The 24,485-nt window shown below is 50.9% G+C and overlaps 1 protein-coding gene across 1 annotated transcript; it reads right to left on the reverse strand.

The window, feature by feature from the left end:
- Positions 1–1,507: 1,507 nt before the first annotated feature.
- Positions 1,508–24,485, reverse strand: SCNN1A (sodium channel epithelial 1 subunit alpha). Its single transcript, XM_039218396.1, has 12 exons — positions 24,126–24,485; positions 12,982–13,249; positions 11,989–12,179; positions 8,164–8,267; positions 7,634–7,797; positions 7,093–7,191; positions 6,766–6,883; positions 3,872–3,950; positions 3,723–3,780; positions 3,489–3,544; positions 3,272–3,347; positions 1,508–2,905 (listed from the first exon to the last, which is right to left on the reverse strand). Exons 1-12 carry the CDS (start codon positions 24,479–24,481, stop codon positions 2,537–2,539), a joined length of 1,938 nt encoding a protein of 645 aa, XP_039074327.1. The 5' UTR covers positions 24,482–24,485; the 3' UTR covers positions 1,508–2,536.

Consider the following 24,485-nt stretch of genomic DNA (forward strand, 5'->3'; position numbering starts at 1 on the left):
GAAAAGAAGTATGAAAGGCTAACTAATCTCATGGAGGATAGAGGAGGTGAGAATGTAGCCATAACCTCTCTAGGGCAAAAAGAAATAATGGTGACGGAGGAAATGGAGATGGAAAAATAGCAGAGGGGATGATGGAATTGGCTGTTATGGCTTATGGAGCAATGGATGAAGAAAGAAGAGCGGAGACCCCTCCCCATCACAGGTCACACATACTCCCACAGCAGCACAGAGTGATCACAAGGGCACTGGACTCCAAGTCAAGGTGACATGGGTTCTAGCCCCAGCCCTGCCATTCAATTCCATGTGTGGCAGGGAGATAGGGTGAGTCATAGCAGGAGACTGGGCTCCAGGCTGGGTCTGTGAGAATCATGAACTTGGGCAAATCACGTCACCTGCTAACCTACTCTATAAGGAAAAGGAGGCAACCTAAAGCCTTTCTTCTCTGACATCAATTCTAACTCCTAAACCTTGTTCAGGGGTATGTACATAGATAAGGGATGGAGATAAGGAAATTCCAGCATGGTTAGTAGGGGTGTGGGGGACAGAGGAGCTAATTGCCCTCATCCATAATGGAGCCAGCTTCATCTGCCAGGGGAGAGGGGCTGGGAACGGGAAGGGGCAAGGCCTAGGCTGGGCTGTGGCAGAGAGCAAAGGGGCTCTGACAGAGGAGACTGTTGTGACACCACCATTTTCCCCTCATCAGCTTGAGTCTAGGAAAGGGAAGTCAGAAGTTCTCGCGTCAGTTCCTGATCACAACCTTTCCTACCTCTCCACTCCCTTCACTATCTCCCGCTCTTTCCCCAAGGTTCCCATGGCCCCTCAGGACAGGGAGATTGTAACCGAGGAAGGTAAGACCTAGGCAGCAAGGAAAGTGTCCCCAAAGACGACAAGGAAGAATAACTTCTGGATTCCAGGTCTGATGCTAGAGAAAGGAGCCAGTGTTCTAAAAACTGGGGTTCCACTCACACATCTCTCAGTTTATCTATATTGAAAGCAGAAGGGATTCCTGATGCTGCTCTCTGCAACAATGAGAGAATAGAACATAGCAGGCTTTGAGGTTCCGGAAGAAGCCGCCCTGAGTCTCATCCTCCCATGCCACCCCCACTACTGGGCAGTTGATGGGGAGGTGGGCAGGTGAGGGTGTTATCTTACAGCTAGGTAGAAGGTAGCACTCAGTGATCACAGAGGAGGATTACTGATGCTGGTAAGTAAAGTTAGGGAGAAAAGGAAGTCTAGACAGTGGACAAGGGTGAGTCATCCCAAGCACTGGCCAGTAGGTCTCCCAAGGAGAGCAGCACCATGACTTCTCCTTAACATGGTGATGGGCACCTAGCACATGCTCAGCTACGCCCGTGAAGGAGCTGGCAGCAAAGTTTGTTTCTGCCAGTGCCCCTGAAGAATGGACCCTTCCATAGCGAAGCCAAGGGGTCTGGAAGTCTGGGGCCTGGGCAGTGACCCAGGGACTTGCATCCACTCCATACCCCCACACAGCCCTCCAGACATTCTTTATGCAACAAATATTTATTGAGCACCTGCCTACTTGCTCCAAGCGGGACACTGGGCTAGACCCTGAGGATACATAAATGAACAAGATTCAGTTCCTGACCACAAGGAGCTCACAGTCTAGCTGGGGAGGCAGACACAAATGAACAAGAAGGTATAATGCAACATCGGCACCCCAAGAGACGTTATGGTGTGCTATGGGAGTCCAGCGGAGAGGGAAGTGATCAAATCCGGGGCAGATAAGAAGAGGCAGAAGGCTTCCCAGAAGTAGTGGTGTCTGAATAGGGTCCTAAGAGATACATAGGAGTTCTCCAGATGGTGTGGAAAGCTTGTAGGCCAAGGAAATAGTTTGAGCAAATATGCAGAGGCATGAAGGACACAGAGGCATTGGGATATGGCTCCATGGGGATACAGGCTAGATGAGGCTGGAAGAAGCCTGGAGCCAACTAGGAATGGCTAAGCCTTTACTACATTGGTCTGTTCTGGCCCCTACCCTGGGAAGGGGAATTGCCCAAGAACTAACAAAGGGGGCTTTTGGGTGGGGTTCCCCACTCAAGTTCAAGAAGAGGAGCAAATGTCTGTGTCACTGGAAAGCAGTGTGGCCAAGCCCGGGGTTGGCTTCAGTCATCTTTGGGTAGGAAACCTGTGCATGGCTCTGTGTGCCCTTGCTTGTGTTTTGTTTCCGGTCGCCAGTGGTTTCCTAGGAAGGTTCCTTGTCTGAGCTCCAAGTTTGACTTGGCTGATCCCAAGGAAAAGGAGATTTGTTGGCAGTCAGGTAGGGAAATCAGAGTCTTCTAGAGGCAGGACCAGAGGGTACAGGACAGAAGCCAGGGCAATGCTAGGCAGATTCCCTGGCTCCTGTTTCCTGGGCAATTTCTGTAGCCCCTTATCCATCCTGCTTCCCTCCCCCACACCAAAGGCAGTTAGGCAGCTCGAGAGGAAGTCCCAAGACATTCTTTAATCCTGCCAAGCCTGGTCCCCTCCCACCAGGGGAAGCGCCTGCCTTGGGAGGGGAGGGCACTTTCCTTCCCTCTCAGGGCTCCCCCCAAGTATAGGCAGAGGGGCTGGCCCCCACCAAGTTGGATGGAGATGGGCAGGGACCCAGAGTGGCATAGGCAGGCGGAGGGGCCATCAAGGCTGGGGAGGTAGCAGGGCCTGGCGGGGATGTGGAGTAGGGGCAGAAATGGGAGGGGAGGGAGGAAGCTGGAGTGGAGGCCACCTCCTGGGCACCCCTGCCCCCTCGACCTGGAGACCAGTATCGACTTCGGAACCTCCGGAGCAGCATGAGGAATGTGATGACCAGGAGGTCAAAGATGAGCTCAGCCATCTCCACCACAGACAGCACCGAGGAGCCGAACCACAGGCTCCACTGGCTGCCCAGATTGGACAGGAGGGTGACCATCTGTGAGGGAGAAAGGTACACTGACTCCTGGGGCAGGGGGCCCTGCTGGGCTCCGGAAGGAGAGCCCCGTCCCTTCCTCCCCGAAGTCCTTACCCACCCCTCTCAACCTCCTGGTGGCCCCCTGAACCCCTTCTGTCTTAGTCTTACCTACCTGGAGCACCCTTCCCTCCCACCACACCCAGAGACTTCATCCACCAGTCAAGTTCCCCTTCTTCCAACTTTTGCAACCTGACCTTTGCCCCCCCCTTTCCTTGGTCTCTGCCTTCAAGGCCCGGGCCCTCTGGTCCCACAGAGGCAGCCCCTCGTTTTCCCTGACAGACACCCACTAAGGTCTCCAAGAGAATTGCAGGCTCAGTAGGGACATACCGTGACAGAGGGAGACTCAGAATTGGTTTTGTACTTCAGCTCCTTGAAGAAGATGTTGAGTTTGGCAACCCCATTCCTTTGGAGTTAGGGAGAGAGGAGGAAGAAATGGCAATGGGTTCACTTCTCATAAACACCCTCCTCTGATCTCGTCCTCTTCCCAGATTGGGTTTTCCCTCCCAAGGATTCCTCTCCCCAGGTGGGTCAGGGTGGGACTGACCTTTTGTTGTTGATGGTGTAATTGTTCTGTCGGGATAGCATCTGGAAGATCCAGTCCTGGAAAAGAATGGGGGTGTCAATGGGGTCACCTCATACTCTTCAGGCGTATAGGGTCGGGGGGCAGGGGTATCCGTACACATACACCCAGAAAAGACCACAGTGTTACACACACGCACACACATGCACAAGTGCCCGCGTCCCCTCTCCCTCCTACCCCTCCCCTTCCCCACATTACCTGGGATGTCACTGAGGGCCATCGTGAGTAACCAGCAGAGAGCTGGTAGCTGGTCACACTGGGGATGGAGAAAGGAGCTCAGTGATGGGGCTTCTCCCACCCAGTCAAGTGGGTGCCCAGCTAGTGTCCCAGGGGAAGGGGACACTCACCTGCAGGGCTTCCGGCACTTGGTGAAACACCCCAGGCGGTCTGAGGAAAAGGCATCCTGGAGCTTATAGTAACAGTAACCTGTGGGTGCAAGGAGATGCCCATTTTCCTAGGGCACCTCAACCTTCTCCACCCCAGACCCAAGAGGTCTCCCAAAATATGTAGCATATCACACATCATAAGTAGCATTACAGTGATGTCTCCTGAGTGGCAACACCAAAAAATGTTTAAAATATTAAGCTAAGTGGGGGTGCCCGTTGGCTCAGTCGGTTAAGCATCCAGCTTCGGCTCAGACCATGATCTTGCTGTTTGTGAGTTCAAGCCTCGCATTGGGCTCTGTGCTGACAGCTCAGAGCCTGGAGCCTCCTTCAGATTCTGTGTCTCCCCCTCTCTTTGCCTCTCCCATGCTCATGCTGAGTCTCCCTCTGTCTCTCAATAATAAATAAAAACGTTAAAAACATTAATTTAAAAAATTAAGCTAAGTAAGGAAGAAAACCAGAAAAAACAAAATCAGCCCAGGATTCATCTATGAAAAGATGAGCAGGATATGGACAAAAATCTAAAATTCAAAAAGAGGGGTGCCTGGGTGGTTAGTCAATTGAACATCCAGCTCTTGACTGATGGCTCAGGCCATGATCCCAGGGTATGGGATTGACCCCCACTTTTTTCCCTCTCTCTCTCCCTCTGCCCCTTTCCCCTACTCATATTCTCTCATGCTCTTTCTCTCTCTCTCAAATACAAAATAAAATAAAAGTCAAAAAGAAAACTGGGAACAGTTGTTATGTAAGAACAATGAGATGCACTTCACACCCACGAGGACGGCTATTCAAAATAAACAAATAAATAAGTATTGGTGAGGAGGTGAAGAAACTAGGATGCTCCTATATTGCTGCTGGGAATGTAAAATGGTGTGGCCACTTCGGAAGAGTCTGGCAGTTCCTCAAAATGTTAAGCACAGAGTTATGATATGACCTAGAGACTCCACTACTAGGTATATACACAAGAGAACTGAAAACAAACGTTCATACACAAAATGGAAACAGGAAATAGAAACAACCCAAATGTCCACGACTTATGAATGGATAAACCCATGTGACATATCTGTACAATGGAATATTATTCAGCCATAAAAACGAAGTACTGATCAATGCTACAAGGTGGATGAACTTTGAAAATACGGTGCTAAAAAGAAAAGAAAATGCTGTGCTAAAAACAAGAAGTGAGTCACAAAGGACCACATATGATATGATCCCATTTATATGATATGCCCAGAATAAGGCAATCTGTAGAGACAGAAAGTAGATTAGTCAATTCTGGGGGTAAAGTAGGGGGTTGCGGGTGCAGGGAATGGGGAGCTCAGAGAGTGCTAATGGGTAAGAAGTTTCTTTTTGGAGCAAAGGAAACGTTCTAAACTTGACTGTGGCCACTTCTGCACAGCTCGGTGACTATACTGAAAACTAAAACTATACTGAATGGGATAGACATGATCTCAATAAAGTTGTTACCTAAAAAGAAACAGGGGTGGGGGAGGGAGGGGATGAGTCTACGGATCTCCCCTCTCCCCTGTTTGCCAAGTTCTAAGTAAGTTCTAGTGTCATTCTTGCTACTTTCAGTGGTCCAGAAGTCCTTCTCCTTTTCTGACCCAAATCCCTCTATCTACCAGGGCTGGGGGTCTGGAACAGTGAAATGTGGGGGGCAGCTGGGCCCCTCCCTCTGGGAAAGAGCAGACTGTTCCTCTCCCCATCCCCACGGCTTCTCCAGCAAGCAGCATTGTTATTTTCCTCTTACAGATCCTCAAACTCACAAGCACTTAGAAATCATTGTTTGGGGGCAGCGGGGAGGAAGGGGCAGGGAGTCCCTGCTCTGCACACCGTCCTTGTCCTCAGAAATGACATCACGTCTTCCCCCTGGGATCCTGAGCTCCCCTCCAGCTCGGACGCGCTCTGACCTAAGGTGGGAGAGACGGGAACCAAGTAACCAAGTACCGAGCAGGGGAGACAGCTGAAGGGAGGAGGCAGAAAGATCCACAGGGACGGAACCCAGAAAGGCAGACACTAACCTCTGGGGTCTGCCCGTCCCTTCAGAGGTGCGGAGGCTCATCTCCTCCAGCAGTGGCCACCAGCAGGGGGAGAGCTGGGCCCAGGGGGAGCCTGGATAAGAGGACCCTCAGGAGGACCGGTGGCCCGTGCCAGGTAAGAAGAGCCTGTGTACCAGGATTGCCAACCCTGAACTTTCCAGTTTCTCATTAGGGATTTCCTTTCTCTCTCAGCTTCCTAGCACAGATCCTCCATGCGGCATAACTCAGCTATAGTGGAAAGGAACATGCATTTGTCTACTCCTAATCCAGGATTAGAAAGGAGATCTCTGTGCCCTCCAGACTTTTTTGATTGTGCCTTCCTGTAGGTAAAAAGGTCTTAAATAAGCAATTCCAACATATGTATTTGATTTGTAAATTACATACCTGCTACAATAGCATTGAACCATTAGGTACGCTATAAAACATACAAAACGGAAGATGTTGGGGAACGAGATAGATACATATAACTTCTAGTATTTTCTTCCTGCACCTGGTGAGCTGTGTGTGAGACAGGGAAGCTACAGGCAGAGTGTGGAGCAAGCGAGCCAGCGAGGGAGATTTTCCTCACGTGCTCTTCCTTCCTTCTGCTGCAAGTTATTTTTAAATGGGGCCGTTCTCTATAAACACACAGAAGCCAAAACCCAGAGAGAGAAGCTGGGAGGGAGGAAGCGGAGAGAGGGGAGAGACAGAGTGAGAGGAAACAGCGAGGTGAGTCTAAGCGCTGGAGTGCAGGACAGAGGGAGAATGAGGGTCACAGAGGGTCTGAGAGGGGAGAGTCCTGGAGCAGAGGGGCTGGCCAGGGGCTCCCTGCGGTCTCACCCCAGGAGTTATGCTTCCTGTAGTCACAGAACTCCGCGTTCTTAGGCAACGGATAGAAGATGTAGGCACAACCACATTCCTTGATCATGCTGTCCTGGAAGCAGGAGTGGATACACACCTGGGGGAGAAGGGACAGGGGGTTCGGGCCTGCCCTCCCCACACACAGCCCAGAAGAGGCAGGGAAGGGGGGATGAACAATGCTCTTCACCGGGCCTGCACCATCTTTCCACCTGCCCCTCCCCCCCCTCACACACACAGCCCTCCAGCTTGGACTGACCAACACCGCAGGCCCAGGAGGTGGTTGCCGTGGAAACAGGCTGGTCTCACCTGCTGTGTATACTTGGTAAGATAAAGGTTCTCCACGGGGACGTCGCTGCCATTCTTCGTACAGTCACCATAGTTGCCCCCAAGTCTGTCCAGGGCTTCCTGCAAACCCCATACACACAGAGAAGTCAGAGGTCAGAGGTCAGAGCAAGTGGCCAGGCCTCTTCCTGAATTCTCCGTCTTCCCTCAGGTCCAGGCGGTTTGTATCGTGCACTGGACCAGCCTCTCCTGTCTGCCTTGCCATTTCGAAACATGCCCCCAGCGGCCCCCAACGTCCATCCAGGTGCTACTTTCAAGGTCGCTGGCTCCAGAGCAGTCCCCGGAGCAAGCACGTCCTGAGCCCTTCTCAGCACCCTCACCCAAGGTCCCTCCTCAGGTCCCTACTCTGCCAGCCCCTCGCCCCTAACTCGGCTCCTGAAGACTTCCCCCTGCCTCAGACCCACCCCACATGATCTCCCTCTACAGCCTTCTGGCTGCCCAGTCACCTCCCCTGCTGGCTCCAACCTGCGGCTCTCCTCCCCAGCCTCCCAGGCAGCTCCCTTGCCTTCCTCATGCTGATAGAGGTCTCCACACCAGGCCTCAAGTTAAAGCCGCCATCGTCCATGAAGGCAGGCTCGTCTTGCCCGTGCACCATTACCCTGGCCCCGGTCACTGTGGACAGCAGCGGGATGAAGTCATTCTGCTCTGTGCGCAGCGTCAGGGACAGACCTGGGGGTGCAGAGGGAGCAGAGCGGGGGAGGTCTTGGAGAAGTATTGGGGGACGGAAACCCCCCTTCCACACGCCTGGTTTCTAATGCTCCACAGAGAGCAAGGCCAGGAAGCTCCTGGGCTGGATTCAGGAGTGGACAGGGAGAACTGGGACAAGATTCCTGTAACACCTGGAGAGGACTTGGTGGCGCCCACGGGGGACAAAGAACAGAGAGGACTCCTTCCAGGATGGAGACGGGCATGTTGTGGGGAGGCCCAGAGGCACACTGGACCTCTAGGACATGAGCACAGGGTGGGTAAATGTGGGTGGGCAGGGCCGCAAGAAGTGCTGACACACAGGGATGGCAGAAGCGAGGACTTGCTCACCATTTTTGATCCCAGGCATGGAAGACATCCAGAGGTTAGAGTTGTTCTTGCCATTGAAAGTGTAGCAGTTCCCATATATTGGGTGGTGAAAGTGGGAGTAATTCCTATCCAGGATAGAGAAAAGGCAGGGTCAGAAAGGAAAGTGGGGGCAGGGGAGCCAGAGAGAGCAGGACTTTCAGTGACCTTTGTTTCCTGATCATCTACTATGCGCTAGAAGCTTTCCCCATGTTCCCTCAGCCACTCCAACCAACAGCCTGTGAGGGCATCATCCCCACGTCACAGAAGAGGAAGCTGAGCTCAGAGAGCTCAAGTAGCTGCCCAAGGTCACACAAACAGTGACGACAAACTTGAGACTTCAAGCACAGTCTCCTCCCTCCCAGGCCACCTGACCTCACTGGCCTTGTGAACTCTCTTGTGTCACTGTGTTGCATTATGAAGACTTTGGCAGCATCCCTAGCTTCTCACGTATCTAAATCTTAGTTCCCCATTTGGACTGTGATCTCCTTGAGGACAGGAGTCACGTCTCCTTCACCTCTGTATCATCTCTGGGTTAACTGCATAGTTCTTGACATGTAGGGCCCTCCAGGAGATCGTTAATAAACAGTGGTCGAATGGAGAAGGGACGGGAACAGAGTTAGAGGAGACAGCGAGAGCAGTGGTGAGCATGCAGCTGAGCGGAGGAAGGTCAGGGGCCAGGGCAGAGATGAGTGGGAGCAGGGTTCTGGTGGGATGGCCCTGAGCAAGTCATTTTTTCTAAGCTTATTCTCACCTGTAAAATGAGGAGGCTGGAACTAGATGATCTGGAATATTCTATGGGTCTTGAAGAACAAAGGCCTAGAGATATGAAATACTGGTGGACACACAGAAGTGCTAGGAAGCCAGCGTTTCCAGCGCTAAGGCTGGATTCAGGGAAGGATGGGAGAAGATGCTACAGAAGTGAACAGAGGCCCGTCCTGAAGCAGGGGAGGGGACAGCCAGGTACAATGTGATGCACGCACACCACGAACGCGACATAGCAGGTAGAATCAAGCAATTAAATGCAACAACACGGATGGATCTTTAAAACAGAGCTTAGGAAAAAAAGAGGTGAAATGAGACACAACCACTTATGTATGTGTAGGAGAATATATGAGAAGCAATATAACGTGATGGTTAAGAACACAGACTCCAGAACGAAACTACCCATACTTGAACCCTAGCTTTAACAAGCACTAGCTGTGGGACCAACCACGTTACTTAATCTCTTCATGCTGTAATTTCCTCCTCTGTAAAATGGGGATAAGAACAGGACTTACCTCACAAGGGTGTTGTGAGGATGAAATTATAGTTGGAACAGTGTCTAGCACTTAGTAAGAACTGTATACATTTGCTATTAATGTTACAGGCATCTGTTAAGATGGCTAAAGTGAAAAAGACAGTAACCAGCGGAGGCTGAGGAGAATTTAGAACCCTCATATACTGCCGGGGGAATGCAAAATGGCACAACTACTTGGAAAACCATCTGACAGTTGCTCAAAATATAGAATTACCACATGACCCAGCAATTCCACTCACAGGTATATACCTAAGAGAAATAAAAACATACATCCCTACAAAAACTTGCACAAGAATATTCTTAACATTATTCGTAATAGCCAAGAAGTGGAAACAACCCAAATGTCTATCAACTGAGGAATAGATAAATCAAATGTGGGATATCCATACAATGGAATATTACCCAACCATAAAACGAATGAAGTTCTGATACATGCTGCAACATGGATGAGCCTTGAAAACATGAAGCTAAGTGAAAGAAGCCAGGAACAAAGGTCACATAGTGTAAGATTCCATTTCTCTGAAATGCCTGCGATAGGCAACCCATGTAGATGGACAGTAGATTCCTGGTTTCCAGGGCTTGGAGGAGGGGAGGGAATCGGGAGTGATTGCTAGGAGGTGTAGGGTTTCTTTTAGTGGTGAGGAAAATATCCTAAAATTAGATAGGGCTTGCACAATCCTGAGTATACTAAAAATCACTGAATGGTATACATGTATAAGGGTGACTTTTGTGGTGTGAGAATTGTATCTCAATCAAGCTGTTATTGGCGAAAAGATCACAGAGAAGGAGAAGGGTAACATAGGGGAGGAGAGGGATGAGAGAACCATGATAAGGAGCTTCAACTTGGTTCTGGAGGCCACGGGAGACAGTAGAGGATTTTAAGCAGGACTAACCTGAAGGGTTGCAGAATACGGAGAGGCTTTGGCGGCAGAAAGATAATAGGAGGTGAAGGGATTATAATAACACGGTGTGGGGCGCCTGGGTGGCTCAGTCAGTGAAGTGTCCGACTTCGGCTCAGGTCATGATCTCACGGTTCGTGGGTTCGAGCCCCACGTCGGGCTCTGTGCTGACAGCTCAGAGCCTGGAGCCTGCTTCAGATTCTGTGTCTCCCTCTCTCTCTGCCCCTCCCCTGCTCATGCTGTCTCTCTCTCTCTCAGAAATAAATTAAAAAAAAACCTGGGTGAGAAATGATGAGGCTCTGAGCTAAGGAAGTGACCTAACTGTCAAGACTGAGATGAACGATGGACTTTCCGGTGATGGGGAGGTAGGAGCATGGGACTGGCAAAGCAAGAGGGCCGGTGGGAAGGTGACAATTAGAGACACTCAGTGGCAGGGTGAGATCACTGGGGCTCAGGCACTGCTACTGTCTCACTTCCCAGCAGGTAGCTCCTGTCTTCAAACAAACAAGAAGACTAGAGACAAGAACAAAATCCTGTGCCACCCGCATGTGTGCGCCAGGTGAGGCAGGGCAGAGGCAGGTGACACCTGGCCCTGCTGTCTTCTGCCGAGACCTGGGAGGGAAGGGTCCCGAGAGAACTGAGAGGCTGCCTTAGCACCCTTCCTCAGCAGAGGCAGGGAGGTGGTGCCTGAAAAGGTGAAAGCCAAGAAGCAGAAGTAGGAGAGGAGGGGAGGGGAGGGATGGGGTAGGAGGAGCCAGAGGCTGCAGCCTCAGAACTGCCAGCTGCCATGACCTCTTTGCAAGGACATCATGACTGAAGTTATAGCAGAGGGAATGCCTGGCGGGCAGTACAGTTGAGTGGGAAGGAACCTTAGCTAGGGCTAACCTGGTGGCCTAGGGCAAGTCACATTTGCCTATTTGCGTTCAAGAGCAAGGAGACCCATTTTTCACTGCAGTTTACAAAATGCCCTCATGCTTATCTCATGGAGGTGGGTGTGATCAACATCTCCATCACTTGAGTAAAAGTGCCAGAAGGGCACGAATTATCTACATGGCCCTGTTTGATGTGTCCCAAGTGCCTAGAACAGTGACTGACACAGAGCCCACACAGTAAAAAGAATTTGTCTGAATGCACACTGAATGAATCTCATTTTCCCCGTATTTTACAAAGAAATGGGCTCTGAAGAGTGATATGAAATGCCCAGAGTCACCTGGCCGGAAAGTTCCAGAGCCAGAGCAGGGGCTCAGTTTCACCCCCCTCATTCAACTGAGGCTGTTTTCCTCCAAACCTCCACCTTATCTGAGAAGATGACCTTCCAGGCCCTTTTGAGTTTGGTGCTAGTTGACAAAGGGACCTTCGAAAGATGAACCATGGATTCATGGATTCATGGATTCATGAACCATTGGATTCTCAAAGCCAGACCTCAACTCCAGCCTTCCCAGGGCATTCCTATTAGGTGGCCTCACTCAGACCCAGCAGGATAATCCATGGGGCAGAAGTTTGGACCTGAGGTCAGTGCTTCCCCTCCTCCCTGGGTGCTGCCCGTATGAGCCTCAGACTGGCTTCAGAAAGGGCTTCAGAAAGGAGACCCGGTGGAGAGCAGGGACTCACGCCTGATTGCAGGAGGCCTGGTTGAAGCGGCAGGCGAAGATGAAGTTGTCCAGCATGTCCTCCTCCGAGGCTGGAGAAGTGTCCCGCAGCCGAGAAAGAATGTTGATGTAGTGGAAACGGTACCACTCCCTCACCGCATCCACCCCTGACGAGTATGTCTGGTAGAAGCAGTCCGATTTGTTCTGGTTGCACTAAACAGAGACCACAGAGTGTCAGAGGGTCATCAGCAGGGGACAGGCTGCAGGGCAGGCTAAGGTCAAGGAATGAGTTGTCCGGGATTCTGAGGACTGATGATGGGTGGGGAGCCAGGAGTGGGGAGGAACAGGAACCCGGAGTGCCTAAGCTGACGGGAGCAGTTGGCTAAGGAGATCAGGAGCTGTACACACCTTGTGGGGCATTTCTACAGCCCCTGCGAGAGGGCGGAGCATGGGTCCGTCACCCCACTACTGACGGTAAGACGGAGGAATCCAGAGCTTTGCCCTAGCGACTGAGCGAAGACCGGAACCCAGGTCTCCTGGTCGCCGGGTCCACGCTCCCCAAAGGGGGCCTCTCTTTCTTCTTCCCTCTGCTCCTCTCCCACTCCCACTTACTCTCCCTTTTGTTTTTTATTAAAACAATTTTTTAAGTCTCTCATTTTATTGATTCTTTATTCTCTGTCCCAGGCAGGCAGAGCCCCAGTTCCCTGCCACGCAGGAGGGTCCCAGCGGAGTCCCCACCAGTGAGTCCCCACCAGTGGGGGGCTGCCGATTCACAAAGGTGCTTTTTCCACAACAGACTTGACTTCCGGAAGCGCAAACCCTCCCACAGGGGTCCCAGTAAGGAGACCCCCACAAACTGGCGTTCGGAGAAACGTTATTAGTTATTTTGCCAGCAAGCCGACGAGGTCCCGCCTCCCGTCGCTAGGCAACAGAGGCGGGGTCCGGAAAGGGAGCGCAGCGGGGCGTGGGCGGGACCCGAGGGCCGGGGGCGGGGCCTCCGGGGGCGGGGCCTTACCAACTGGAAGCCGATCTTCCAGTCCTTCCTGTTCACTTGGGGGTTATTGTCCCGCACGCTGGAGGCGGCGCTGCGGACTCCGCGAGCCCCGGGGGGCGGGGCTGGGGCCCCAAGGCGCTGCAGCGGGTGCGGCCAGGTCTCCCGCAGGTCGCGACGACCGCGGGGGTGGGTCCCCAGGGTGCTCGAGGAGTTGTATTTGTACAGGTCGTAGAGCGTCTGCTCTGTGATGCGGTCCAACTCCTCCAGCTCCTCTTTAATTTGTGTGTACCTGGAAGGGGCGATGGGAAGAATGTAGGACTTGGGGCGCGGCCTCGCACGGGTCCCTGGCCCTTCCGGGCCTCAGTTTCCTCGCCGAAACCGGGAGGTCGGTTCATCCTGGAAAAGCCTGCAGGGAATAGCTCTGGTGTCCCCAGGGCCCTCTCGGAGGGATGGGGACGTGAGGGTGGAGACAGGTGTTCCGCGGGGGTAGTGGAGGAGACTGTGAGCCCCGGCGGTGACGGCATTTATTAGGCCGGTTTATCAGAAGGGAGAGGCGGGGGCGCCTGTCGGTGAGGCGCTGTCCTCCCACTCGCCCTGGCCGCGAAGGGAACCCGGAACTCTTCTGCCCTTTTCCAAGACGGAGAGGGTGTGGCCGCGGCCTTCGCCCACAAGCTCCCTCCGACCCGGCGTGCGAGTCAACCCCCCCAGGCCTCCTCTGGCGCGGGTGGCCTTTGGCTCTGTCTGCTGCCTAGCACCTTCTAAATTGGGGGTACTTAACTGCACTCCTAGAATTTCCCCAGAAACTTTAAAACTACAGACGCTGCACATGGCCCCTCCCCATCAAAGACTCAGTTTTAGTGAGATGGGTGGGGCCCAAACACCATAAGTTAAACGCTGTCCAGTATAAATCATCACATTCTTGGGGCGCCTGGGTGGCTTAGTCGGTTAAGCGTCCGACTTTCGCTTGGGTCATGATCTTGCGGTTCGTGGGTTCAAGCCCTGCGTCGGGCTCTGTGCTGACTGCCAGCTCAGAGCCTGGAGCCTGTTTCAGTCTGTGACTCCCTCTCTCTCTGACCCTCCCCTGCTCACGCTGTCTCTCTCTCTCTCTCTCTCTCCTAGAAATAAATAAAACATTAAAAAAAAAATCACATTCCTTCTCAGCACAGGCGCTGTTACCATCTCCGTCATGCAAGCCCATAGTAGAAGTGCCTTAGGGATAGAATAGATACCAAAACAAAACAAATACACCTAGAACTAATAAATTCAACAAGGTTGTAGGAGAAGAAACCAATGTACAAAAAAATTAATTGTATTTCTACATTATAGCAACAAAACGATGGAAAATCAAATCACCATATTAAATAGCATAAACAACATCAAATACCAGGAATAAATTTAATGAAAGCGAGGCAAGAGCTTTACACTGAAAATCATGCTGAGAGAACTCAAAGACCAAAATAGAGAGTTAACCCGAGTTCTCTACAGAGTTCCTGGTCAGGATGTATCCCAAATTGGCCTTTGGATTCAACACAATCCCTCTCAACAGACATTTCAAAGAAACTGATGGGCTGATTTAAGGTGTATGTGGAAATGTAAAGAATGTAAAGTGATTAAAGCGATTTTGTTTTTAAGTTTATTTATTTTTAAGTAATCTCTACACCCAACATGGGGCTTGAACTGATGACCCTGAGTCACATGTTCTTCTCACTGAGCCACACAGGTGCCCCTCAAAACAATTTTGGAAAAGAGCAAAATTGAAGTACTTAGTTCCTTCTGACTTCAAACTCACTATAAAGCCACCGTCATCAAAAACAGTGAAATGCTTATGTAAAGATAGACAGTAAATTGATGGAATAAAGTCCAGATATAAACTCAAATGTATACATCAACTGAGTTTTGACCAAAACGCCAATGGGGAAAATAACTTTTTAAATTTTTTTAAATTTATTTTTGAGACAGAGAGAGACAGAGCAGGAGTGGGGGAGGGGCAGAGAGAGAGGGAGACACAGAATCTGAAATAGGCTCTAGGCTCTGAGCTGTGAGCACAGAACCCGTGTGGGGCTTGAACCCACGAACCATGAGATCATGACCTGAGCTAAAGTCGGACGCTTAACCGACTGAGCCACCCAGGCGCCCCGAAAATAATTTTTTTAAACAGAGTATGTATTGTATTTGTATTGTATTCTGTATTGAGAAAGGGGAAAAAAAGGAAACTCAACCTCCACCTCAGTTTCTACACAAAAATTAAGCCAATTTGGATCATAGACCTAAAGATAAAATTCAGAACCAGAAAGATTCTAGAGGAAAACACCAAAGATATCTTCATGACCTTGAGGTAGGCAAACATTTTTTGCAATAAAAAGTATCTAAGGAAGAACTATGCCAAAATACAAAGACTTCTTACAAATTGGCAATAAAAAGACAGGTTGTTTAGGGGTGCCTGGGTGGCTCAGTTGGGGTTGAGCGACTGCCTCTGGGTTTTGGCTCAGGTCATGATCCCAGGGTCATGAGATCAAGCCCTGAGTCAGGCCCATGTTGGCCCTCCCCTCAGCCCTCCCCTCCGTGTGGAACATGGAGCCTGCTGAGGATTCTCTCTCTCTCCCTCTGCCCCTCTCCTCTCCTCCTGCTCTCTCTCTCTCTCAAATAAAATGAAAAAAACAAAGACACAAAAACCAAGACGGTTTGTTTTTAAATGAACCAAAAACAAAACAAAACAACAAAAAACAACAAAAGTAAAAAAAATGCACCAAAAGATATACACGGTCACTAAACACAGGAAAAGGTGCTTAACATAATTAGTCCTCAGGGAAATGCAAATTAAAACCATCATGAGCAATTCACTGTGGTGTGTACCTGAAACTAATAGAATAATATACTTCACCTCTACTTCAACAACAAAAAATACCATTTAAAAAAAGGCAAACTTCTAAAAAATGATAATGAGGTTACCACTTAACACCCATTAGAAAGACCAAAAAAGTAAAAGACATTCAACAGTGTCAAATGGTGGGATTGGAGAACAGCTGGGGTTGCAGCTGGTGGGAGCGTCAAATGGCACAGTAGATTTGGAGGGCCATTTGGTCGCTTCTCATAAACATGCATCTACTTTATGACCCAGCAATTTCACTTCTGGATATTTTACCCAATTCCACTCCTAGCTCTTTACTCAGCACAATGAAAACATAAAGACATGTACGTGAATGTTCATAGCACTTTTATTCATAATTGCCAAAAAGCTTGAAACCACCCAAATGTTCATCAATATCACTCAGCAATAAGAGGGGGCCGATACAGGCAAAAAGCATGGGAGAATTTCAGAAACATTTAGTTCAGTAAAATGAGTAAGTTGAGCCAGACGCGTGCCAAAAAAAAAAAAAATTCACATTGTGTGAAGTCTGAGGACAGGTCAAACTAATTGATGGTGATATAGGAGTCGGAGAATGACCCTGGAGGGGGAGGGGGAGGAGAGAGAGAGGAACGGGCTTCAGAGAGTCACTGTGCAATGGAAATGTTCAGTATCTTGATTATCAAACTTCAGTGAGGGCTTAAGATTTGTGAATTTTAGGGGCGCCTGGGTGGCTCAGTCAGTTAAGCGTCTGACTTCAGCTCAAGTCATGATCTTACCATTTGAGTTTGAGCCCCGCTCGGGCTCTGTGCTGACAGCTAGCTCAGAGCCTGGAGCCTGCTTCAGATTCTGTGTCTCCCTTGCTCTCTGCCCCTTCCCCTCTCGTGTCCTCTCTCTCTCTCTCTCTCTCAAAAATAAACATAAAAAAAAAAAGTTTGTGCATTTTATTGTATGTAAATTATACCTCAGTTAAAGAAAAAGTCACATACCTGGGGCAGGGTGGAGGGGTGAGGGCCTGCCAGAGATTGGTGTTTACTGGGAATGTTGGTGGGGGGGCCCTAAACAAGGTTGTTTTACAAGAACCCCAGGGGCCCTAATGTGCAGCTACATTAACCAGCCTCTAAGCCATACGCTCACTGTCTACGCCACTTGCCTCTGTTTCTCTTTCCTTCATAAAGTCTGGCTGGCTGGGCCATAGGCATCAGCTCCAGCGCCCCTCATGCCCTCAGAAAATGTAGCCCAGGTCCAAAGTGTGTGTTTGACATTCCAAGAGACTTGTTTGTGATTACTTGTTGGTAATTAAAAGAATGGCAGTGATAGCTAGTATTTATTTAGCACTTTCTATGAGGCAGGCCCTGTGGTATTAGAATGAACATTCATTTAATCTTCAGTGTAATTCAGAAAACTATCGGCCACTGTTAGCTAATACTTTTTACAGGTGAAAAACCTGAAGCAGGTGACTTGTTCTAGGTCACACAGCCAGGAACCAGATCAGAAAAGCACTGTATCCATCACACTGTTCTCTGCTCTGTCCCTGGCTAGCTCTGGCTATTTTAGGAGGTGGGCAAGCTGCCCCAGAAAGAGCACTGGAGCCAGAATTAACTGGCTGTGGGTCCTGGCATTCCAGCCAAACACGTCTAGCAGGGGGAATGTTGGTAAGTACGTCAACCTTCCTGAATCCAGCCTCAGTTTCCTCATCTGTAAAATGGGCACAACACTAGATCACACCACGTGAAGCTCTTAGAGGGTTAAATGAGAAAATATTCAGTGGCATAAAATGAAGAGGCCACTGAATATCAGGAAGATGTGGACAGGAGCCCAAAGCCCAAGAAACTCAACCTGGTCACATAGGAAGAATCCAGGTCTCCCACCTTGGCTGGAGTTATTTCCACCTGAGCCACCACATCTCTGGCTGAGCCTCCCTTTGCACACGCTCCTATATGTCTCAAGTCCGTCTGTGCCCTCCTTCTGCCTTGTACACCTCCCTCATCCGCATCATAGACTCAGGGCTGTCACCTTCTCTAGCCACGCGGCTCGTCCCCACAGAGCCCCAAGCTGTCCCTAAGCCAGCTCTCCCCTCAGTGGCCTCCCTCATATTCAGCTCCTTCCTGCCTCTTCCGGAGAGGCCTCTGATGAGACCCAACCCCCACCTCCAGAAGAGGCCAGGCTCCATACAAAACACCCTCCCTCCCCAAGGTCGACTTTCCTTTTGGTGTGGGGCTCTTAAGGAAGAGAGAAGTATTGCCATGGCACCCCTTCAGAAATCTCTCCCTCCCCTTCAGCTGACACCTAGAACTAAGAAAACTGACCACTGAGTCAACCACACTAATAACATCAGATCTTATCCTGCAAGCAGGAGGGCCCTGGAAGAGGAGGCCGGGGCTGGGGAGGGAAGAAAGACTACACATTTGGAGCTTCGGCAAGACAGCTCAGCCCTAACCTTGACTTCCTACATGAGTCACGGTCCCTACCCCCACTCCCATCTGCTCTGGCAGACATATGACATTGGAGGGTGGGTAAACCCGCGCACAACTCAATCAGGCAGGCGTTACTGCTCCGCTTTACAGTTGAGGAAACCGAGGACCGCCAACTGGGCAACTTCTCCAAGGCCCCTCAGCCAGGAAGTACTGGAGTCAAGATTTGAATCCAGGCCTGTCTGACTTCATGGTCCCTGCTTTTTCCACTACGTCCGCCTCCGGGCTCAGAGGCCCTTGAGAATGGGCAGCAAAATCTCCTTTCCCTGCAGTGAGCCATCTGCCCTCCATCCTCTCTTCTCTGCTCAGGACAGACTAGCAGGAGGAGGAATACTAAGAGCTTGAAGGGCTGATAGCCCTGCTGTCTTCCTCTGTGCATCTCCTCCCTCCCCTTCCCCTTCAGTGGCCCCCTTACAGAAGAGCCCTTCTCACAGAGCAGCCTGGAATTTGCCCAGGCTTTCATTCCCCCCTCCCCAGCGCCCCCAGAGGACCCTAGTAGAGCATTCTCAGCGAGCCTTCCAGAAGCACTAGGCAGATCTGGGCACTGGAAACTCACCAGCTTCCTCCCCTACGAGTGTGTATCTGGAGACCTACCCAGCTCCCTCCTTCCTCTAAGGACCACCTAGAAGCCTTGACCTCCCTTTCTTTGACCCCCTCCCTCAGCCTCATTCTCCATCCCCTCTTAGCACCTGCAACTTGCCTCCCTGGGGGCTGTGTGTTCACAGCCTTCCACACACGGCCTCTGTGAGCTCATCCTGCACAACACGGTGATCACAGGCAGGTGCCTTCAAGCAGCCCCTCAGCCCTGAGCCCTCCACTCCCAAGGCAGAGTCAGCCTCTCTAGCGTCAGTTCTGAGTTCTCAGGTTACCTGTTCCATTCAGTCCTGGCTGCAACATTTCAGAGCAATAGATGTTCACAAACTAATGCTTGTTCCAAGGATGAACAGCCAGGGTGGTAAACGGCTCTAGAAACCGTTTCATCCAAAGAAAAGTTGCAGGAAGTAAGTTCTAATCAGCCCTCCAGGTATATATCTGAGCCTTGCCCACCGTTTAGATAGTTTGCCTTGGAAGGGCGCCTGGGTGGCTCAGTAGGTTAGGCCTCAGACTTCCGCTCAGGTCATGATCTCACTATGCATGAGTTGAGCTCGAGCCCTCGTCTGGGGCTCTGCTGACAGCTGGGAGCCTGCTTCAGATTTTCTGTCTCCCTGTCTCTCTGCCCCTCCCCCGCTTGCACACTCACACTCTTTTTCACTCAAAAATAAGTAAACATTTTAAAAAATTGATGGCTTGCCTTGGAGAAATTACTTATCCTCTGTGCCTCTGCTTCATCATCTATAAAATGGGACTATTAATAGTCCTTGCAGGGCCGCCCAGCTGACTCAGTCGGAGGAGCATGTGATTCTTCATCTTTGGGTTGTGAGTTCGAGTCCCATGTCGGGTGTAGAGATTACTTAAATAAATCTATGTTTTAAATAGTCCTTGTGGCATAGGGTTATTACGGGAGTGAAGTGAGTTGATACAGGAAAAGTACTGAGAAAAATACTTGACAGAGTAGACACCGTACAATTACTGCTATTGTTTTATTATCAGTACTGTTATTGGAGAAGAGCAGGCTGAGGAAACACAGGAGCACTGCCACTTATCTGCCACTTATCTGCACTTATCTGCCACTTATCTGCCATGTGACTTTGTGGTCTTAAAAAAGTAGAACTTAAGACCAGATTCCAATTTGAACTCCTCCACATAACAGCTGGGTGACCTTTGCAAAGCCTGGAGGTTCTCAGAGCCTCCGTTTTCTCATCTGACTCAGGGGAGGTATCTCTTTCCTTATCTAACAGGCTCATTAGGAGGATCCGAATTCCATTGTGGATTTTGCAAGCTACGCCTCAGATGCTGCTGTCATTGGCGCACGTGAACTGGTGGCCGTTGGGTGAAGAAGCACATGTCTTTAGGGCTGGGTCAAAGACACAAAACCAGGAGCAGAGGCTAGAAGTTACAGTGAGGTCAGCTGCAGCTTCACCTAGGGAAGAACTGTCTTTCTTTTTTTTTTTTTTTAAGTTTTTATTTATTTATTTATTTATTTATTTATTTATTTATTTATTTTGAGAGAAAGACAGACAGAGCGAGGAGGGGAAGGGAAGAGAGAGAATCCCAAGCAGGCTCTGTGCTGTCAGCATGGAGCCCAATGTGGGGCTCAAACCCATGAACCATGAGACCATGACCTGAGCCAAAATGGAGTCAGACGCTTACCCGACTGAGCCACCCAGGCGCCCCAAGGAAGAACTGTCTAACAACAGGTGCTACAGAGGTGGGGAGGGTCCCAACAGGAGAAGGAACCCAGCACTGGGGCCAAAGTGGGCAGTTCTACGAGTCTGGGCTTTCTGTCCCTGCCAGACCTGCCTCCACAGAGCCTGCTTTCCCCACCTTGCAGAGTTAGGCTCAGGGGCGCCTGGGTGGCTCTGTGGCTTGAAAGTCTGATTCTTGATTTTGGCTCAGGTCATGATCCCAGAATCCTGGGATAAAAGCCCATGTTGGCCTCCGTGCTGATCGTGGAGCCTATTTAAGATTCTCTCTCCCTCTGACTCTCCCTTCTCCCCCACTTACACACATTCCCATTCTCTCTCTCTCTCTCACTCTCAATCTCAGATTTAAAAAAAAAAAAAAAGTCCCTGCAGCCTCTCTCTTTAGGGAATCGCCCCTCACCTCACCCGACTCCTGTGCCATGCCTCTGCTCTGCCATCTTGGGAAGGGATTCCATGACCTTCTTTGATGTTTCAGAATCTTGAGCTCTTCCTTAGGTCCAACCTCAGTCCCTCCCAGGACTACATGAAAAATATGTTCTTGGGCTCTGTTTTCTGGATGTGGATAAGACTGGCCCTCTCTCCTGGATGAAAAAAGCCCTTTGTTGACCACAAAGAAAGGGACTGCAGTGGCTGACCCTTCACAGTGGATTCTTAGCACTTCCTTGCTTAGTGTGGCCCCTGTAGCCTGTCTTAGAAGTTTCCAGGCAGCCCAGAATGTCTCTGCCTCTGCTGGCCACGGACATCCGGCTGCCAGCCCTGGGCATCCCTGGTCTGACTTTGCCTCATTCCTGTTATCTCACCAGCTGGTATATCCTGTCCACTGATTTGCACCTCCTCCCTGCTGCTTGAGTAGGAATCACTCATCTGCTTGCTTGCCGCAAGCCAGCCCCTGTGATTCACCCTCGGGTCACCACCTACCAGGCTGTGTTAACCTCTCCACCCACCCCTACCTCTCTCCTTGAACAGGAGCCAAGAGCCCTGCATCCCTCTCTCCTCCACTCCTGACAAGTACCCCTCATCTTACCGCTGCTCTCCCCCAGCAGCCCCCCTCCAGCAGCCGGCAATCCTGTGGCACCTTCGTAGAGGGAGAAAGGGCTTTGAAATCAAACACACTTGGTTTGCGACTCAGCTGCTAACCCGAGAGGCACTGGCTACTAGGTGGAGTGGGTGACTTTTGAATCCCAGTTTCACCACCTGTGTGGTGGTGTGAACTTGGGCTGGTTATTTAACCTCTCTTGGCCTCAGTCTCCTCTTCCATAAAACGGGAGTGATACTGGTACCTACTTCAGAAGTCTGTTGTGAGAATTAAATAACTTCATATAAAATGTAATGTATCTGGCGCACATTAAGGACTATAGAAGTGCTCGCTATTATTGTTGCTATTTCTTTATTATGTGCTGTGTGACCTTGCTCAAATTATTTCGCCCCCACTTCCAAATGGAAATAACAACTATGTCCACCTCCACGGACTTGTCAAAATTAAACGAGATAGTCCCTATACAGCATCCAGCACAGGGGTGAGCATGTACCAGGTGCTCAGCACCATTCCTTGACTCCCCTCCCTTCCTGGGGGCTCTCTTCCTGCTAAGTCCTGTGGCTGCTGGTCATGCAGGAGAGATTCTTTCTGTGGACACCTGTCTGTGGACACCTGTCACCCAGCCTGCAGGCCTCAGAGGCAGGGGCTCTGGTTTCATTCCCTGGGGCTTTTTCCTAGACTGTCCATGACCCTGCCCTCAGCACGCCTCAACAGATTTAGCCCTTTGCTCTCCATCTCCCACCCATGTCTTTCAAGCACAAATATTTATTGGGAGCCTACTACCCAGCCTGTGGTCCTCCCTGCCTGCCCGCCTTCCCCACCCTGCTGGCTCAGCCCCTCCACCATGGCCCAAGGAGGTGAAGAGAAATAAGTGGGGGAAAGATCAGGGTAGAGTAAAGCCCACCGGCACCAACGAAGAGAAATGAGGCTGAGCGGGAAAAGGAGAGCTGGGAAATGAGACGTCGACCTCTGATTACAAACTTCACTTATTCCGTGTCCCACATCTTGGATATTAAGAAAGGCAGGGGTTTGTGATGAGACAGAGGGTGAGCCCCAGCTCCGTCACTATCTCTGTGATCTTACAACTTGTCTGCCTTTGCCTCGGTTTCCTCCGATGTAAAACAGGGATTACAATAGTCCCCGCCTCACGTGGTTGCCACAGAGTACTTAGCAGTGGCTGATGCATGAAGCAGCTTCTTAGGAAATGGGCCCTTCACTTGACAGCACACGGAGGCTAATCCATGAAATGGCTGGCAGTGTTTTCTCTGCGGCACGGGACACCCCAACCCTTTTTAATCCATAACACACCTTTGGACATGATAGCACACATGGGGGTTCTCCATCCTTAATATGCGACCAATCTCCATCATCCATAATCACACCTATAGCCAATGTTTGCCCACATACTCTCTCTCTCTCTCTCTCTCTCTCTCTCTCTCGCAATCACACCTGTAGGCACTCACAAATCTTACACTCCCTGAAGGCAGAGACTGACTCTTGGAGACCACAGCGTCCTGCTGTTATCTGTGCTGCCTGTCTCCTCCATCTTATTTTATCTTTCTGTCCCCAGAACCTAGCAAAGTGCCTGGCCTTCAGTGAAGATTGAATGAATCATTAATGAACCCATTTGCCAGATGCCTAGCATGGTGTCGGGCGCGCTCCAGGTGTTCCCAACGTGTTGCATGACTGACTAAATACAAATACGAGGTGTGTGTCAACACCAAGCTGTGCCCTCCTTTCTTCTCCATGGTTACCATCCCCACTGGCTTCTAGAAGAAAAGCTGGCCAAGAGCAAAGATGAAACCCAAAACTTCAGGACACACCCAAGCACTTAAAAGTCAGGCACCTGGGCTGGTGATGTGCACAGCCCAGCAGGGGTCACCCAGGTCTTGGAGGGAACAGCTGGACAGGGGAAGGGGGTTTGCTTTCTGTCCTGGTCTCCTGACTTACCCTCAGCCTCAAGGCTCTCAGACTGCTTTGACACCAGCCCCCACCTTGATTTCTCCAAAATAAACTCCCCTTCTACACCGAGACCAACATCCTAGGGCCCAGCACCCCCCCCCCCGCCCCAGCTTCCACCACCTACCGCCACAGCACCTGCTAAGGGCTTCGCCTCTCCATTAGATCCATTAGATTCTTCTCTCGAGGTGGAGGAGGACTTGTTCTTCACTCTTGCTCCAGGGAAGGGATGGGAATGATCTCTACCCTGCTCTTTGGAGTTACCTGTATCTCACTTCATCTGTAAGCCCTCCCACTTGTGGGAGGAGGAAGGGAATTCCAACGACCACACTCTGGATAAGCTGGGGGTGCTTGGAGGGCCCCCTCAGCAGAGCCGCTCGGATGGACAGAGGCAGAGCCCATTGAGTCAGGGGCTCCCTATCTAGCCCAGAGAGAGGTCCACCTAGGGACAGGAGAAGCACCTCCTACCCTTGGGTCTGCGGGTCCGCCCCTGCACCCTCTGTCGCACCCTTCCACGTGTCCAGGAGGTGATGGAGGGGTTGACTGACCTGTAGGGATTGAGGGTGCAGATGGTGACGGCGGGGAAGACAAGCTTGTCCGAGTGGAGGTTGATGTTGAGGCTGACGGGGTAGCTGAAGTACTCCCCAAACAGCTGGCCGAACTGCCAGTACATCATGCCGAAGGCGCAGAGCCAGAGCACAGCCCAGAAGGCCGTCTTCATGCGGTTGTGCTGGGAGCACACCAGACGGATGGCGCCGTGGATGGTGGTGTTGTTGCAGAAGAACTGGAAGAGGTCTCGGTAGGAGCGGTGGAACTCGATCAAGGCCTCCTCCTCCTCTTTGGGCTGCGGGGGGGCCGCAGGCTCGGGGCCCAGCCCCTGCTCCTCACGCCGCTCTCCTTTCATGAGC

The sequence above is a fragment of the Hyaena hyaena genome, unplaced genomic scaffold, assembly GCF_003009895.1.
Source record: "Hyaena hyaena isolate Hyena2069 unplaced genomic scaffold, ASM300989v1 scaffold_760, whole genome shotgun sequence".
In the NCBI taxonomy this organism is placed as follows: domain Eukaryota; kingdom Metazoa; phylum Chordata; class Mammalia; order Carnivora; family Hyaenidae; genus Hyaena; species Hyaena hyaena.